Here is a 17,139-nt window from a genome sequence, read left to right on the forward strand (position 1 = left end):
CATACTTTCACCTCAGCCATTTTTTCAGATTCTGTATTAAAATAAATTTGGGTCTAGCTTCAGATTGTCTGTAAATAAGTATACACCTGTTATCTGATTACAGGGTGAAACAAGACTTATCTATAAAATAATATCTCTCCAAACGACCGTTTGTGTGATTTGCTGTTGCAGAATGCACCTCATTTGGTATCTGGTATAAAAACTGACCTTTAGTGACACAATTACTGGGGTTATCTATTTCATTTCTATATCATTTTAGTGATAAATTGACAGGAGACGTCTGATTCAGTTCCAGAAGAGACATCTTACAACGGCGGTGAGTCAGAATCACAAATTTGTCTTACTGTGGTATGGAAGTTGCTTCACATTATACTGGCGACGTTTTGATACGTCTGTGACTTACATTCACAACAATATGCTGATGTTTGCTAACTTACATTCACAACAACATGCTCGCATTTTCTAACTTACATTCACAACAGTATGCTGAAGTTTGCTGACTTAATTCACAACAGCATAATGAATTTTCTGACTCTCGTTCATAACATTAAGCTGAACTTTACTGACTTATATTCGTCCGATGGCTCTACAAGTAAGTGGAACATCTATATATCATTTTTGACATCTAACCGTGGATTTGGAAAGAAATGAAGCTCATTAGCACATTAAAATTTGCCATTCAGTTTAAAGTTATATCTGAGACAAGACTGTACTAGACCCTTTAATATACAGTGCAGACTGAGTGAGAAACCACTCGCATCATATTGGTAAGCATCAGATGTATTATTTGAATTATTGTCAGTTGATAGTATCTTGTATCAAAGTTTTACTTTCTTAACTGCAAAAATATATATAAAACTTCTACAATAATGAAAAGAATAAGCTACGTGGTTTGTACATAGAGTAAACATGTACTGAAAATAAAATTTGAAATTAAAAATAAATGCACTCAACACTCAAAATGTCTAAAGTTAAAAAAATACAATTATGGCAATAAAGTGTAATCAAAAATAAACCTGAATGCATAATAATTAAAAAATAATTTAAATAAAATGTTTTGGAAATTTGGTCACTTAATTTGCAATTAGAGATAACGTGTGATCGTTATGTGATCATCACGTCTTATTTCTAAAATACGTTTGACTACAGTCTTCCGAGAAGGGTTAACATGTGTGAAGAAATGTATTTTACTAGTTATTAAAACGAATCATACAAACTGAAGTAAACGTTACATTCTATTTAACAACATAATACTAATAAAAATCGAAAGGAAAATGAGAGTATTGTATCTGGAGGTTTAAGTGTTACGTTAGTACTCATAAAATATATATCATTACATTTCGTTTGTGTGTATAATATGCTACTAAAAACAGCTAAGCAAAATGATTTTCGAGTGTTTGTCTGTTAACGTTTTTTAGCTGATTAGTAGGCTACACAATACTCATACTAGAATAAATTAAGGTAAAAACGTAATATCATTCTCACCAACAGCTATCACGCATGTCAGTTAAATATATCTATAAACGATTAAGTTTTCTACTCGGTAATATTTTAAGATATGCATATTAATATTAGTCAAAAGCCAAACATATGTAGTTTGTTCTATATAGAATAGAGAGTGTAGTTGTTTTTCACATTTGGATCTAAAACATCTTCTCGTTGTAACATACATGATTGTGTTATGTTACTATTACCTGAAAAGCATATATCAGGAAATACACATTCCTAAAACGTAATCAATATGTTCTATGTTTTGTTTGTTTGTTTTATTGTTTTTCAACTTCTTTTCTGTACCAGTACTTCAACTATTGTCGAATGATGCTGGCTTTATTATAATTACTTTCATAGTAAAACCTAAAGCGAATAAATACCTTCAGTTATTTTGCACATAGTTGTCATTTATTTATTGAAGTTTTCGCATCTGCTCCTTTATTTACAACAGATGCTGCTGTCAACACGATTTCTATAACAAATATCTTCCACCCTCAGTAAGCTAGTAACAAATAGCATCTACTCTCATTAAGTTATACAATATTTCAATATAATAGACTTGTGAAAGAAATTATTTCAATATGAAATCATACATAGTCGTAATATTTGCAAGAAATTTGGTTTTAAAGAACCTCATAATACTTTACAGAATAAAATAATCAATCTAAATTACAAATGACAACATTCCTTAGTATTTCGAGAAAGAAATTAAATCTGTGTCATCATATTGCAGTTGTTTGTCTATTCGTTACTTGACTACCTTGTGTAAAACCTGTTTTACCTCTCATCAAACCTTTTAAGCTCTGTACTGATATATTCATTGTTACTTTGTGCTAAAATGTTTATCATTCACGTGTACTTACATCGACGTAGATACCAGCAAATGGGTAGACACTAATTGGACTACTCTCCAAATACGAGATGTACCGGAAGAATTCCAAATCATTAAGGTAAAACTTGGTATAGAATATCTCATCATTTTCCGAGTCAAAGCTACAGTTGATCCATGCAGCGTCCCTTCTATTCACAGCAGATGGCACTTGGACCTTGACATCCTTTAAAGCCAATGCCTCTGGAAGGAAACATAACATAATGATAACGTCACTATATACAGTATCTTATTTTAGTTTACAATTAGATGCAGTGATTATCCAACCCGTAAAAAATGACGAGTTCAAGTTTTATAAAAACCCTCGCAAGTCCACGCCATTCCTTTATTATCCTTTTTAGAAATGTCTCGGGGTGTTCACGCCCTTCCTTCAGTAAGTTTTATAAAAATCCTCGCAAGTCCACGCCATTCCTTTATTATCCTTTTTAGAAATGTCTCGGGGTGTTCACGCCCTTCCTTCAGTAAGTTTTATAAAAATCCTCGCCTCGCAAGTCCACGCCCTTTCTTTAATATCTTTTGTGAAAATCTCTCTGGGTGTTCTGCCCTTCTTCAGTAAGTTTTATAAAAAAAAACCTACAAGTTCATGCCCTTCCTTGAGTAAGTTTTGTAAAATCTTCTCGGGATGTTAAGCTCTTCTTTGAGTAAGTTTTTTTAAAATATTCTCGGACGTCCACTCCCTTCCTTCAGTAAGTTTTGTAAAAGTCCCTCAGAACTTTAACGCCCTTTCTTTAGTGAGTTTTGTTAACCATACTTCCCGCTTCTTCATAAAACAAAATCAATCACACATTGTTAAGAAATTAGGTTCATTCAATCATATTTCTGAAGATAATGGTTTCTGTAGATCTACTACCTACTTCTCATGTCAACGTCGTCTTTTAGAAGAAGAAATCAAGTCTAAACTCAAACAGAAGAAGCAGTAACATCCGAAATGAAGCAGCGAAGAAATAACGTATCATGGATTGATTTCAACCACCTACCTAACCTGTTAACAATATAAACGAAAAAACTTAAACCAACCTGGAACACAAACAGAATGTTCAACTAAATAACTTAATGCCACATAAAAGTATCAATAGTATAGATCCTAATAACTTGGTTTTTAACATTAGTGATGCTGTATTCAGTGAACTCTGTAAAAGTGTACTACTACCAAAGGACCTAAAGTTCTGCTTACTTGCCCCCTAAACTTAAATTTTCCGATTGCCTGTTTTCCTTTGAGACTTCTTATAAAATGTTATAATTTCAACCTACGTTTAACAGCAATGAGTCTCAGAACTTAGAGAATTTTGTGATAACAAAGTTCAAGAACACTGCCTTGTCTTCATTCTACAGCTTCCATAAACTTGTTTTTACCATTACTAATAAAAAATACACTGCTTTAAAGGAATTAGCTAACAACAAAAAGATGAACGTCACGTGACACGATAAAAGTAAAGGTGTGGTTATGATTAATAAACCGAATTACAATAACAATATGCAAATTATACTCAGAGATAAAACAAAATCCGAATTTAATGTTGAATGGCGAAAGCTCACCATAAAACGTGAAGAAAAAATACGACGACATTTTAAAAAAACTATAAATATCACAATTAGCTTTCACAAAACGTTTCTGAAGACATTTACCCCTCAGACTCTCACGCAGGTCTTATGTATGAGTTACCTAAAGTTTACAAAGACAACATTCCTTTAAGACTTATTTTATTGAATATCGGTTATCATACCTATAAATTGGCTACATTCTTCATTCCTATTTTATACTCACTTCCAACGAGAATAAGTTAAAGATTCCTTTTTTTTTATCAATTAATTTCTGAAATCAATAACACTGATCAATAGATACTTGTTAGTTTCGAAATTCAATCTTTATTCACAAACATTCCACTTCAAGAAAATATATATAATTTCTTAAATAAACTTTTCCCCTACAAAAATGAAACAAACTTTAATTGCTACCAGTTTGAAGAATTATTTAAACTTGCCCTCAAGGAGAAGCACTTTATCTTCAAAAGTCAGCTATATGACCATATAGATAGCGTGGTAATGGTGTCACATTTAGGGCCGACTCTTGCTAACATATTTCGTTGTCACTATGAACGTTCCTGGCTAGACACCTGTCTCGCCCAATTGAAACCGACATTATACAGAAAGTATGTTGTTCATACATTTTACATCTTCAAAGCTCTAATCACATCAAACACTTTGTAGTTAACTTAAATTCGTAACTCCAAAGAAATAATTTTACTTGTCAACCTGAAAAACAAACAAACGGTAAATTGCTCTTTCTTGATATTCAAATCAACAGATTAGATAACCACTTCACAATATCCTTTTATCGAGAAATAACAACATATGCAGGCTTACATACTGGATTCGACAGTTTTGTTCTGAATTCCTTTAAACGCAATCTTATTCTCAGTCTTCTCAACAAAACATATAACACGTGTTCTACCCACCTCTCTCTTCATACAGAAACCCCTACCTTATAGAATATTTTCACAAACAATAGCTGTCCAATGAATTTTATTCAAACTCTAACATACAAGCTTCTTTCTCACAAACTTGAACATACAGAAAATATATAAAATTGATCAATACTTAATAATATTGATCGCTCCTTTTTTAGGTAAGCAGAGTTTCACAGTGAAATCAGAAATTTTAAGAATAATTAAAACATTTTATACACATCTTTACCTATAAATGATATTTAAATCACCATTTAAAGTACAAAATATATTCCGATCTGAGGACCTATTACCTACTCCCATGTGTTCCAGGATTGTATATAAATGCACATGTGGTGGCTGCAATGCCATTTCTACGGGCAAAACTATACTTCAGTTTCACCTGCGAAGATGTGTAAGTATCAAGCAGAACTGGTTTTTCTTTTTTTAATATTGCGCATAGCAACACGAAGACTTTCTACGCTAGCCGTACCTAATTTTGCAGTGTAAGATTCAAACCCGTGACTCTCGGATTAAGAGTTGAACGCTTTAACCCACCTGGCCATGCCGGACCGGTAGAAGTGATAAAAAATTGTCAAATTCATCAGACTTCACAATTCGCTTACATAGGAAAAACACCAACCACTCCATTTCAAAGTCATTTCATGAGGATCATCAAATACTGAACTTCTAATTAAAATTTTTTTATGGATTTTAAATTATTTCCAAATTTTAAATCTTGAAGTTAATGTTTTATTACTATTTATACATATGAAGTAAATGGTTATTTATCTTTTATAGATGCCCCCGCTAGTACAGCGGTATGTCTCCGGATTTACAACACTAAAATCAGGGGGTTTGATTCACCTCGGTGGGCTGAGCAGATAGCCCGATGTAGCTTTGCTATAAGAAAAACACACACTTTATAAATATAAGTTTAATTATTCATTATGTTTTATAGATATAAAGTTAATGGAACATTAAAATTTTATATGTTTTGAGGTTAATGGTTCATTACTTTTTATACGTATGAGGTCATTCTTTCATTACTTTTTATAGGTATGACGTTAATAGTTCATGTTTAATTGTACATAATTTAATGAGATATTGTTTACTTGATCTTAAATATCCAATGTTTGAATGTGTACTGCTTAGTTTCTGCTATTCACGAGAACCACTTTGTTACGCACAATTTCATATTAAATGTGTAACGTATAGAGTACACTTTATTGACTATTTTCTCATGTTACCCTTACTGAATCTAGCTCATTATGTCTAGTCTGCTCTACTATAGATTCATACTCAATGAGTATCAATTACACAGTTATAGTAACCCCATAATGCATAATTACATCATGTAGCATTTACATTATAAGCATTGATGAAAATTGAATGTTCTAGAAACCAGATCTTTAAATGCTAGTAAATGATGCCCAGTTCTGATAACCTAGAAGATAAAAGGGTTGAAGTTCTGTTCTATCAAATACTCACTGTTTTTTATTTTACGTTTGATTCGGTAATTTATATCATAAAACGTTATTAGTAAACATTAGATAAAATAATCCATGTTATAAACAGCTTAGCGATACTGTTTCAATCATATTAATTTTCAGCAGCCCAAATAGGTCAGTAAATAGGAATGTAACTTTGTGTTTGGTTTTTGATGGTGATTATCGCTTGAATTGGGTGGTTACTTTTAGAAACAATACATTTCAATGAACAACCCTTCTCACATAAATTGACATTATTTTGGGTTGTTTTCTTTGCTATTTATCCACCTGGGTTGATGGAAGAAGAAATAATTTTTAAAAATGTAGTTCTCAGATAACTATGGTATTTATTATTTAATCCGAGGAAGACTGATGTATATTACATGCTCATTTATTTTTATTCCTTATCATTTATATTAAAACCAAAATCCCAATAAAAACCTTTGAGTAAACAACTATCTTTAGAAGTTCACAACACACTCTTGTTTCACCCTGTTTGAATGTGACACTTAACGATCGAAACATGCGCAACAACGACATCTCTAACCAACTGTTCATTTATCTTCATATCAACTTACAAATTTATTAGATTACTCCTTAGAAGTGTGTGACACTTTGAAACTAAACGGCTGATTTATAAATGCTGTATAGTGAGCTAACTGTTGGAACAAAACAATACCGTTCTGCAACATCAGCGATAGAAATGGTAGGAAACCTACATTGTTCCTTAAATTGTGTCGTTTTAAGTTTAATATTGCAAAGTAACACAATAAGTATGGAGTCGTGATCAATGCTATGTACTTCATGATTTGTATAATTAACTTTTAAAGGATTTATAAAACATTACAATATATATCACATTATACGCAATTCCTATACTCGAATGTCAGTATTTCGTGAAGTACTTTCATGAAATAATGTTACTACTTCAGGATAGAAGTTTACTTTCGACTTTATTAACATGTGAAAAGAATAAAACATTAATACAACACATCCCAAACAGTTAAAGAGCAACAGTGTTTACTTTTTCATTTTTGTGTTCATGTTGATGTTTCAGATTTGCTTTAAAGAAAATTAATTGTTAAACTCTTTGCACTTTAAAAAAAAAGTGCACAGAGTCTCATTTGTTCGTTTTGAAGCATCTAAGTTAACTAAAATGACTTTTCGGTTTGAAAAAAAATTAAAAACACATTTTTAAACAGAAGTATTTGTGTTTTTCATGAAAAGTGTTTTATTTTAAATTTCTTAAGGTGATCATTGTGATTTATTAAGATGTAGTTGAATAATTGATTATGTTTTTCTAAGTCTTATAGCTTTTTCAGTATTTCGTTTTCTCTGAAACCTGATAGTTTAACTAAAATTTAAATTTAGTCAGTTAAAGCTGCACAAAAAATTTGAATTATGAGAAAAACTGTTTAATCTTGCATAAATAATATGATGAAGCATAGATTAGAAACGTATTGGAAACAGGTGGGTTACCTTTCTGAAAACAAACAAAAAACTGATAAGTGAAAAGCAGCTACATTAACCATGATGGTTTTAAAGCAACAGAACGTTAAGACAAGTGGATTAGGAATGATGTAACTGGCTGAGAAGCTGAATAAATAAAGAAAAATCTATTAATGCTTATTCTTTTATTAAAAGTATTTTCAAATTCTTTTGTAATGGTGATAGCTTTAAATACATTACTAAAGTACTCTTATCATAAAAAATAACTTGATGGAAATTAAAACCAGCAAACTAAAGCAGAAAAGGACGAATGAAGTACTTAAAATGACAAAAATGACCTATATTTATCTCACTCAGTTTTTAACGTTTAATTGTATCAAAAGTTTGGCGATTGGAAATATTTTATATAAATTAAATTTTTGTTTGTCTTCTTTTGAAATATGCAGATACAAAGTCTCTAAAACTAAAAGATGATAAAAGGTATACTTTCACTAAAACACTTTTTCTACGTGCAAAGAAATTATTAAAAAAAGACAACATCTTATAATGCCACGCTAGAAAAGCTAGCTTTGCACTTAAAAGGTTGATATGTTAACCATCAGTTATTTTAAGGATATGAATGGTGACAGTAAAATTTCAACATTGCAAACACAATCCTTATGGTACATTTTCTTTTAAATTCATTTATCTGTCATGTTTGATTTACAATAAACGTATCTCACCATAATACAAATAACCTCAGTAATCGTAAAGGCCTTTATTAGAACATAACTACCATTTGTATAGGCTGGGTGTGGGCCGGTGGTTAGTATGCAGATCTGTGAACATAAGGGTCTTTAATTTCTTGCTCCCCCAATCTCGCTCTAAACTTAAGGGTCGTGAATTTACTTCAGCATTACAGTCCCACTGTTCAGCCAGACATGAGTAGCTGAGACTTGGTGGAGGGTGCTGTACGTTAGCTGCCTTCCCTGTGTTTCTCAGTTGAAATTAGGAACGGCTATGCTCGGTTATCATTTTTCACAAAATTTTTCGAACAAGCATTTCCTTAACTCATAATTATATTCTATGAGCTTTTATGATGTTATCGTGTGATAATAAGGACTAATTTTATCACTTATATTAAGAATGATTTTAGAATTAAGACTCTATAATATCATATATTAGCCTGGTCCTTGAACAACACTTATAGACAGTCACTTTATTGTATTATAGGACATTCTGCTACAAACATCATGCTTTCAGTAAGTGTTCCATTTTAACAGCATTTTCAACAGAGAAGAATCTATACTGTACACAAGACTAGATGTAGTCACTAATGTATAGGATAGAAATTGTAAAGTTAGAGGAATCAGCTATTAAAACATTTTAATTATATATTTTCATTTTCTACTTCATTCACTGAAATATTTCAGACCTGAAACTAAAATATTCAAAATATTGTTTTTATTTCATTGGACATTCAAAATTTCGCTTTACTACTTCACTAAAAAAAAATCAAACTGAAACTGACAGTACAAAACTTCAAATAAAATAACGTCTCGGGGTGTTCACGCCCTTCCATCAGTAAGTTTTATAAAAACCCTCGCGAGTCCACGCCCTTCCTTTAATATTTTTTGTGAAAATCTCTCTGGGTGTTCATGCCCTTTCTTCAGTAAGTTTTATAAAAAAAAAAAAAAGACAATGTATGTAATATATTGTAATATATGTGATATGTTAATTTAAAATTTTTCATATACAACTTTTTGTTTCCAGCTGTATTTAAACCATTTGAAACTTTGTGCTATCAATTTCGTTTCATCTTTTACTGAACTCTCTTGAAGAAACTCTACAGTGAAATGCTGAGCATCTAATGAAATACAAAGAACGTTTTGGTGTTATAAGGTATTTTATCTCTATTATTAATATGTCTTCTGTACACCGATATGCACTATAGAAATTAAATAAAATATTTAAAAGTTTCTAAACTTTCTTGTATGTCATAAATATATTAATTCAAAGTTGTTCGTACAGCTGTATTTAATAGAAACTTTCGTGTGTGGTACCACAATATCGTTATAACAATCTGTCTATCTAAATATCATTTAAAATAAACTATGTATCGAGTTGTTATCTAGACAGTTCGATGACAACTTGTCTGTAACTAAACAGAGCGTAACAAAGTCTTTTCTTTATCGGAAAATCCATCTGAAATATGAACACACCAGGTATGGTCATGTGTGCCAGTTTGGGTACTATCATTATTAGATATATACAGAATTTTTAGTCGATTATCAGTAGTCAAGTATTACCCTCAACAATTGCTCCCATTAGATCTGTAATAATATAGTAGAAACTAACCATGATTTCCGCATTAATATTGCAACAAAATCCAAACTCTGTATTCTTTTCTCCTGAACACTGCACATCAAATGGTTATAAAATTGATTAAGGTCGATGAAAGCCACTAGAATATAGTTGTTTTTGTGTTGTTGCTGTATTCAGCTGCAAACTGGTCACATATATGACAAAATACATGACATTCAGCTGCTTGAGATAATGAAGCCTTCCCTTAAAAAGAATAGTTAGACATGTGATTCTTCGAATATCTCCCGTTATTATATTGTATTTGATCAGTATCTCTTCTTTTTCCGAAATAACTAAAATATACATCATCGACACACAGCGGAACAAAAATATTAACTTTAATTGTTTTGAATTTATTTCCAATTAATTTTAATTTGCAATAGCTAACTTGTTTTGAATAACAATGTTAATTCTTACTTTAGGACACATTTAAAAATAAAATTGCAACTCTAAAGTCATAAGTTTTATGGATAAATGTTAAAATGAAAACGAAACTTTCCAACATGAAATAATGTATACAGTTTTCAAAAATACAAATATCAGGTACGGAATAATTTAGTAACATATATAAGGAAAATTTATTGGTTATGCAAAATGTTCTCAGGGTTTCTGAAATTGTATATATGTATATACTTTTAAGAATATAGTGTGTGATCAAGAATATGAGGGATAATTGACATTTCCTTAAAAAGTTTGTAACCGCTTAGCGTATTTCTTTCAAAATGTTGAAAACTGTTTTCTACAATAGACATCACAGTTACATGATGTCTTTTCAATAATAGAGGTGAAAGACGTCTTCTGCTTTTTTCTTTGTAAGAAAGTTAATGCTCTTCGAAACGTTAAAAGTGCACGTCATGAAGACGTTCGTGGGAAAATGGAAAGTTATATAAAAATGTTTAGCATGATTCAGACGTAAAAGATAAATGCTCTTCTAGCAAACAAGATATCAATTAAAATACGATGATTGGTATTAGAAGCTTTTTAAATAAACCAGGTAATTCTTAATCTACGATATTTTTTCTGTAACAACAATGATAATTTACTTAGAGTGAAACAACTTTTCGACAACATACGGAAATAGGTTTGTCACAAGTTGTACATGCTCTTATCCACTGACATTTTGGTCAATTAAACAAAGAAAACTAACATAGAGAAATAAGAGAAAAGTGAATTCATACTTTCGAGTAGAAGCAATTGTTACAGTGTTTTGGTAAACAGAAGTGTTGTGAAGTTACATAAAAAAAAACAACTAAGCCTAATGACAGCGTTCCATAACCCATTAACGATAACTAATCAGTAACGATAGTTTCATATCCTATACTTCTTGTTTACTAAAATGAAATGTTGAACATACGCATGTGAAGTGATAAGACCATACAATTTACTACTGGCTTCATATTCATAGGTAATAAAGCTGAGGTGTTTAATGGTGAGTTAACAACAGTAAGATGGTTGTAAGAAATATGGCAATAGTTAATATATTCAAAAACTATTCCCCCAACAGGAAAATTTAAAAATTACTCAGATTATGATTAAGACAGGATTAGAATACAGATTACAGTATAGCGTGAATTAGAACAAGTGTGTAATATACGCACCAAGAGCGTTGAGAAGCTGGAGATGACTACTCTTTATTTAAAACTAACACCAACAACAGAGTGATACACCTTGGCCCTACAATGCAAAATTTTCAATAAAATCGTTCACGAGTGGCCGTGCGAGTGTAATCTGTAAATTTTACACCACATATTATTTTCAAAAGTCTGCCTATTAACGTTAAAAGAGTTTAACCAGCTCCAACTACTTTTTTCTTATAAGCATTCTTAAGTCCTGTTGCTTCTATACTTCCTTCAGACTTGTTAATCGCAGTACACGTTATCAAAACCATTATCTTTGGACCTTAGAGACTGTCTTTTTACTAGTTTAAATTTTCGTCTTCTGCCATTGGTGAAGGCAAAACATATCATGAACCAATCACAATGTCAGTAGAATAAAAAATGTTTGATGCAGACTCGCCTTTTTTCAAATTTTTGTCAACTCTTCAAAATAGAGCACAAATAAATCAAATGAATCTGTCCTATCGATCCCTGTAAAAATCTTGTGACTTTCAATAATAACAATTCTTACTCTTTTTGTCTCTCAAAAGAAAAGAAAAAACCCAATCTATCCCTATAAGACAAGCCTTTTCATCTCTGGAATCATTCTAGTAGTCCTCATATAAACTCTTTCCAATAAAACATTATTTATTCTTAGAAAAGGAGACATAAACTGTACACGGAATTCCAAGTGAGGCCTAACTGTGCTTTGTATAAAGAAACATCTACTATCTTTGACTTGTAATCAATATTAAGTTACAGCATCGCTAACACTTAAAGATTTAATAATAAGCAAACTGCACTGTTTTGTTCATTCAATCCTAGTTGAACTTATAAGCAATGGACAATTTAAAATCTTCGGAAAAAATAAATATGAGAAGGGAACTACATAACCTGGAAAGTCTATCGATCAATATACTTTAACCGAGATTGAATGAATAAAACAGTGTAATTCCTTTATTATTTTAATTAATATATTTATAAGTACACCCAAAAATTTTATTGGCTCTAATACTAGCAATAAAATAGTTTGAAAATTTATTGTCTTTATTTACCCTTCTATATAGATTTCAATTTATATTAAACGTGTGGAATATATTATAAAAACTTGAATGCATTACTTGATACATAGTGCATTTAAATATCATTTGTTGACTACTTGCGTAACTTAGCAGTTGATTCAAACTCATCTGTAACAATTTAAAATCCTCAATAGAACTAAAAAATATCCACAAGTTTAATGTGATCGGCATATGCAATATATTTATTAACACAACTCTAGTAATGTCACTTACGTGAATAGGTAAAGAAAAAAGGCCAATCACTCGATTTTTTTTAAAAGCGTCCATTCTGATTGATGTCCATCAATTACAACCTTTTGGTTTCTTTAATCTTACAGTCTCAAGATCCAGTTAATTAGTCTTTCTCCAACCATGCTGATGTAATTCCGTTACATAATATTTTGTGTAAAATTTCATTAAACCCAAATACACCAAGTCTACACCTTTACATTGTCCATACAACAAGTAATATCCTTGAAAAACTAAAAGATTAATAATGTAAGATGTCCATATAATTAATGTATGTTTCCTTTTTTTCAAAGAGAAACTTTGTAAAGTTTTTTTGAGATTAATTTTTTGTACTATTAAATACTTATTAACTGAAATATAATTTTCATATGAACCATTGTTTACCTCCTATGTTTGCCATAGAATGTTCATAGAGTAAGAAATATTTATGTTAGTCTTCAGACTATTCACGAGTTATTCCTCCTAAGTCCTTTTTGATTTTCTCACACCATTTTTAAATAAATCTTAAGCTTCCATATAATTCTGTAAATTTTCCTCTTTCTGTCAAAATAGACATCATAAACCTATGATATTTTACTCCAAAGTTTTTTAGTTGTGTTTTTAATGAACAAACTATGTTTTTCTTTCCTGTTAACATCTTCTTCGTTTCAAGTTAATATACTTTGAATTATAAAATTTTTTGTTCTCAGTTTTCCAAATCAATCAGACTTAAACAACAGTTATTAAGTTCAGAGCATTTAATGAACATTCATCAATTGATAGAACGATTAAAATGATGCATAGAAGGAGCTGCTTTTACTTATCTCTGTACTAATTTCAACACTGACGTTCTGTTTGTATAACGTATATACTAAAATATATTTTAAGGTCCATTTCGTAAACTTTAATCATGTCGCTTTTTAATGCAAATGGTATTAAGCGTAAGTTTATCTAGTATATAACAGAGTTTTCATCTAATGTCAGATGAAAAGAAACCAAACGATTCAATGATTTTTCTATAAGTGAATTTAGAATCACGCACAAACTAACTGTGTGAAACACTGCACACACACAATGAACTTACTTTATGACCTCCATACGTTTCTCCTTTTCTTCAGTTCCTAATTTTATTCAGTGTTATTTTTAACATTAGCAGGTTACGTTCTCAAATTTCTTTGTAATATGTACATTAATTACACACGCAGTCGAAAACATTGTTAAATGTTGGCAGAATATACAATTTCCCTTAGAAGCAAAGAACTTTCCTTTTTATCACTATAACGAACGCTAATTTTAATGAAATATTGCATACCATAACGCTGCTAATTAAAAAGTTATCAAAGTACCTCTTGCTAAGATTTACATTTGATTTACAGACTTTTTTTTTTTTATTTTAAGGAAAGATCCGGTTTGTCCAAGATGTATTTAACTCCATTTTTCACCAACACCATGTATTGTTTTCAAACACAACATTGGATCTCAACCCAAATTACTGAATGCTTCTATCCTGGTATTACACCCACATTCTTAATTAAGTGGTTATTTTAACTATGATTCTACAAGTTGTAAGTAGAACTGCTTACAAAGAAACTTTCATAATTCATTAATTTCATTTAGCACACTACAGTAGTTCACAAAGTACTGAACCATAGGTATGTCTTATGTATTTTCTGGGACACGTTAATCAGGACATTTCACATGACTATTTAGAAACAAATGAACACAAAATCCTTTGTAATGTACCTCTCATGTTCACGTGACTTGTTCTACATCAGCTCTTTCCTGATTTTAGGTTCAAAACTGTTGTCGTAATTCACCATCTCCACTATCCAAATTCGAAAATCTTTGTTTTTCAAAGTTACGTTATACTTATAAGGACAGCGTTTCTTCAATTATTCTTCTGAATGGTGTAATTGATTTGGTATCATCTCTTCTTCATCTGACTCGTCATAGACAGGTCTTGTTTTATTGTTATTAAGCACAAAGACAAGTTATTGTGCTTTGCTCACCACTGGTACGTAAACTCGATCTTTAGCGTCTAAAGTTCACATACATGCCACTGTAACACTAGAAGCGCAATTCACCGCATCATGTGAGTCAAGATTACTAGGCGTCTTTTATGAATAACAACTTGAATATTACTCTTCATCACCCTAATGCTTAAAACACATAAAGACAGTCTGATAGTCTTAAGATTGTACTTGCGTAATAAAACAAGGTATTTAACCTGTTTTACAGTTTACCAGTAATATGAAATAAATCTAAGTATAAAAGTACAATTACATATCTTAAACCTAACTAGCGTTCTAGTACAGATTATGCCACTAAGCTCTTATTTAAAACTTTAACTCTGCTATTTTTATTTACCAATCTTACTAAATCTAGTTAATGTTTTTTATTCAACCCAAATCACTATAAACATAATATTAATATTTAGAAAAATATTTTAAAATCTATAACAACTTAATCTTTCCAACCTCTTCTCTCTGCTTTTATGTCAAACCTTACGATGGTGCTATTTAAACTACGATTATACGGTTATTATATGAATTAATGTGATGTAAGCAGTTACTGTAAAACAACAGAGGTGCCATTCCTAGTCTCTACTCTCACAATTCTTCAGTGATGCAATTTATCATCATTTCACAGGAGATCATATGATAACATGAAAAAGTAAAACAAAATGAACCTTGCACTAGAAATATAATAAAAGAAAATTCTGTATTCCATTTAACTGGTTGCTTATTTTCGAATTTTGCACAAAGTTACTGCAGGGATATTTGCGCTATCCGTCCATAATTTTGCAGTGAAAGACTAGAGATAAGGCAGTTAGCGATCATTACCCACCGTCACCCCAAAGCTTCACTTTAACAACAAAGATTGAGACTGACCGTGATATAATAACACCCTATAGCTGGCAAGCCAAGCACATTTGACAACTAACTAATAACACACTTGGTCATTTTCACATCGGACTGGCATAGCCAGATGATTATTGAGCTCGACTCGCACTCTTAAGAGTCACAAATTCGAATCCTCACCTCATCAAAGAGCAGCCAAAAGAATGCATAAAATGAACTTTTCAATTAAATAATTAAAGTAAACAATGAGTTTCAAATTTGAAATCACTCGTGGGATCCTGACAATGACAATAAGTTATAAATATTTACCACCATAGTTTGACCATATTGTGCTCTATTGTTTCTCTCTCTATATCAAGATTAACCAATTCAATATACCCATATGAATTCTAGTTTTCTTGTTTTACAACCCCATCTGCAAGTTTTGCAGGATTGATTAGTTTGTTGAAAAATGTCGGATCGTCTTATTAAACTTAGAGTTTTAATTCGTGCTTTGTAACGTTATTTATGATATAGTTGGGCACACTAAGTTGATAGTACTATTGGCAGTCTGCAAGACAGGTAATGAGAAGCTCGAGAAGCGTTGTAGAGACGAAGATATTCGGTATTGTGAATAGCACAGGCTAAGGTTATTTAATAAAAACGTTTTAGAAATAAGCATACTTGTAACGTCAGCATCTCAACTCAGGTGCTAACACTAAATATTTGAAACAAAGGAGCACAAATATTTCAGCACAACTCTCGAAATGAATACAAATTATGTTATACCATATTACACGGCAACAGCCCCACATTAAACTAGGACTAACTCCTTAGTAAAAAGTCCGAGTGACTAGAATGCTATCATACAGTAATTCATGCATTCAAACGCACATGGTATCCCAGTTACATATCAACTATGATTCACTTATTTGATACTAGTCATTAACACCTTTTACACAAACACAATATCAATCAAAATAAAAAAATATTCAGGAATTACTGAAAATAACACTGTTGAAATATCAGTGCTACAAATTCTTGCTACGCTCGATGCCACAGAAATTGAAAAAAATCATTGCTTTTTACGAAAGATAAGTAAAAAGAGACAGTAAACAAAAGTACAAATGTATCGGATTGCTTGATCAAGTTACATTATACACAAGAAAGCTACAGACATTTGACTTTCTCAAACACAACAGGTGAATGAAATTCATAACAAATTATTACGTACAACGAAATATATTGTTCGTCTGATAATATTAGGCTTAGAAAAAATGTTTTACAATTCAATATTTATTTGGCATGC

At 31.0% G+C, this 17,139-nt stretch overlaps 1 protein-coding gene across 2 annotated transcripts in view; it reads right to left on the bottom strand.

Moving 5' to 3' along the window:
- Nucleotides 1-17,139, bottom strand: part of LOC143255357 (uncharacterized) — a 56,361-nt gene that overhangs the window by 30,138 nt on the left and 9,084 nt on the right. For both annotated transcript variants that reach the window (XM_076510876.1, XM_076510875.1), the window contains exon 2: nucleotides 2,355-2,563. In XM_076510876.1, the coding sequence (XP_076366991.1) occupies nucleotides 2,355-2,563 (209 nt within the window). The remainder of the gene's footprint in view (nucleotides 1-2,354; nucleotides 2,564-17,139) is intronic.

Source organism: Tachypleus tridentatus, chromosome 7 (assembly GCF_004210375.1).
Source record: "Tachypleus tridentatus isolate NWPU-2018 chromosome 7, ASM421037v1, whole genome shotgun sequence".
In the NCBI taxonomy this organism is placed as follows: Eukaryota; Metazoa; Arthropoda; class Merostomata; order Xiphosura; family Limulidae; genus Tachypleus; species Tachypleus tridentatus.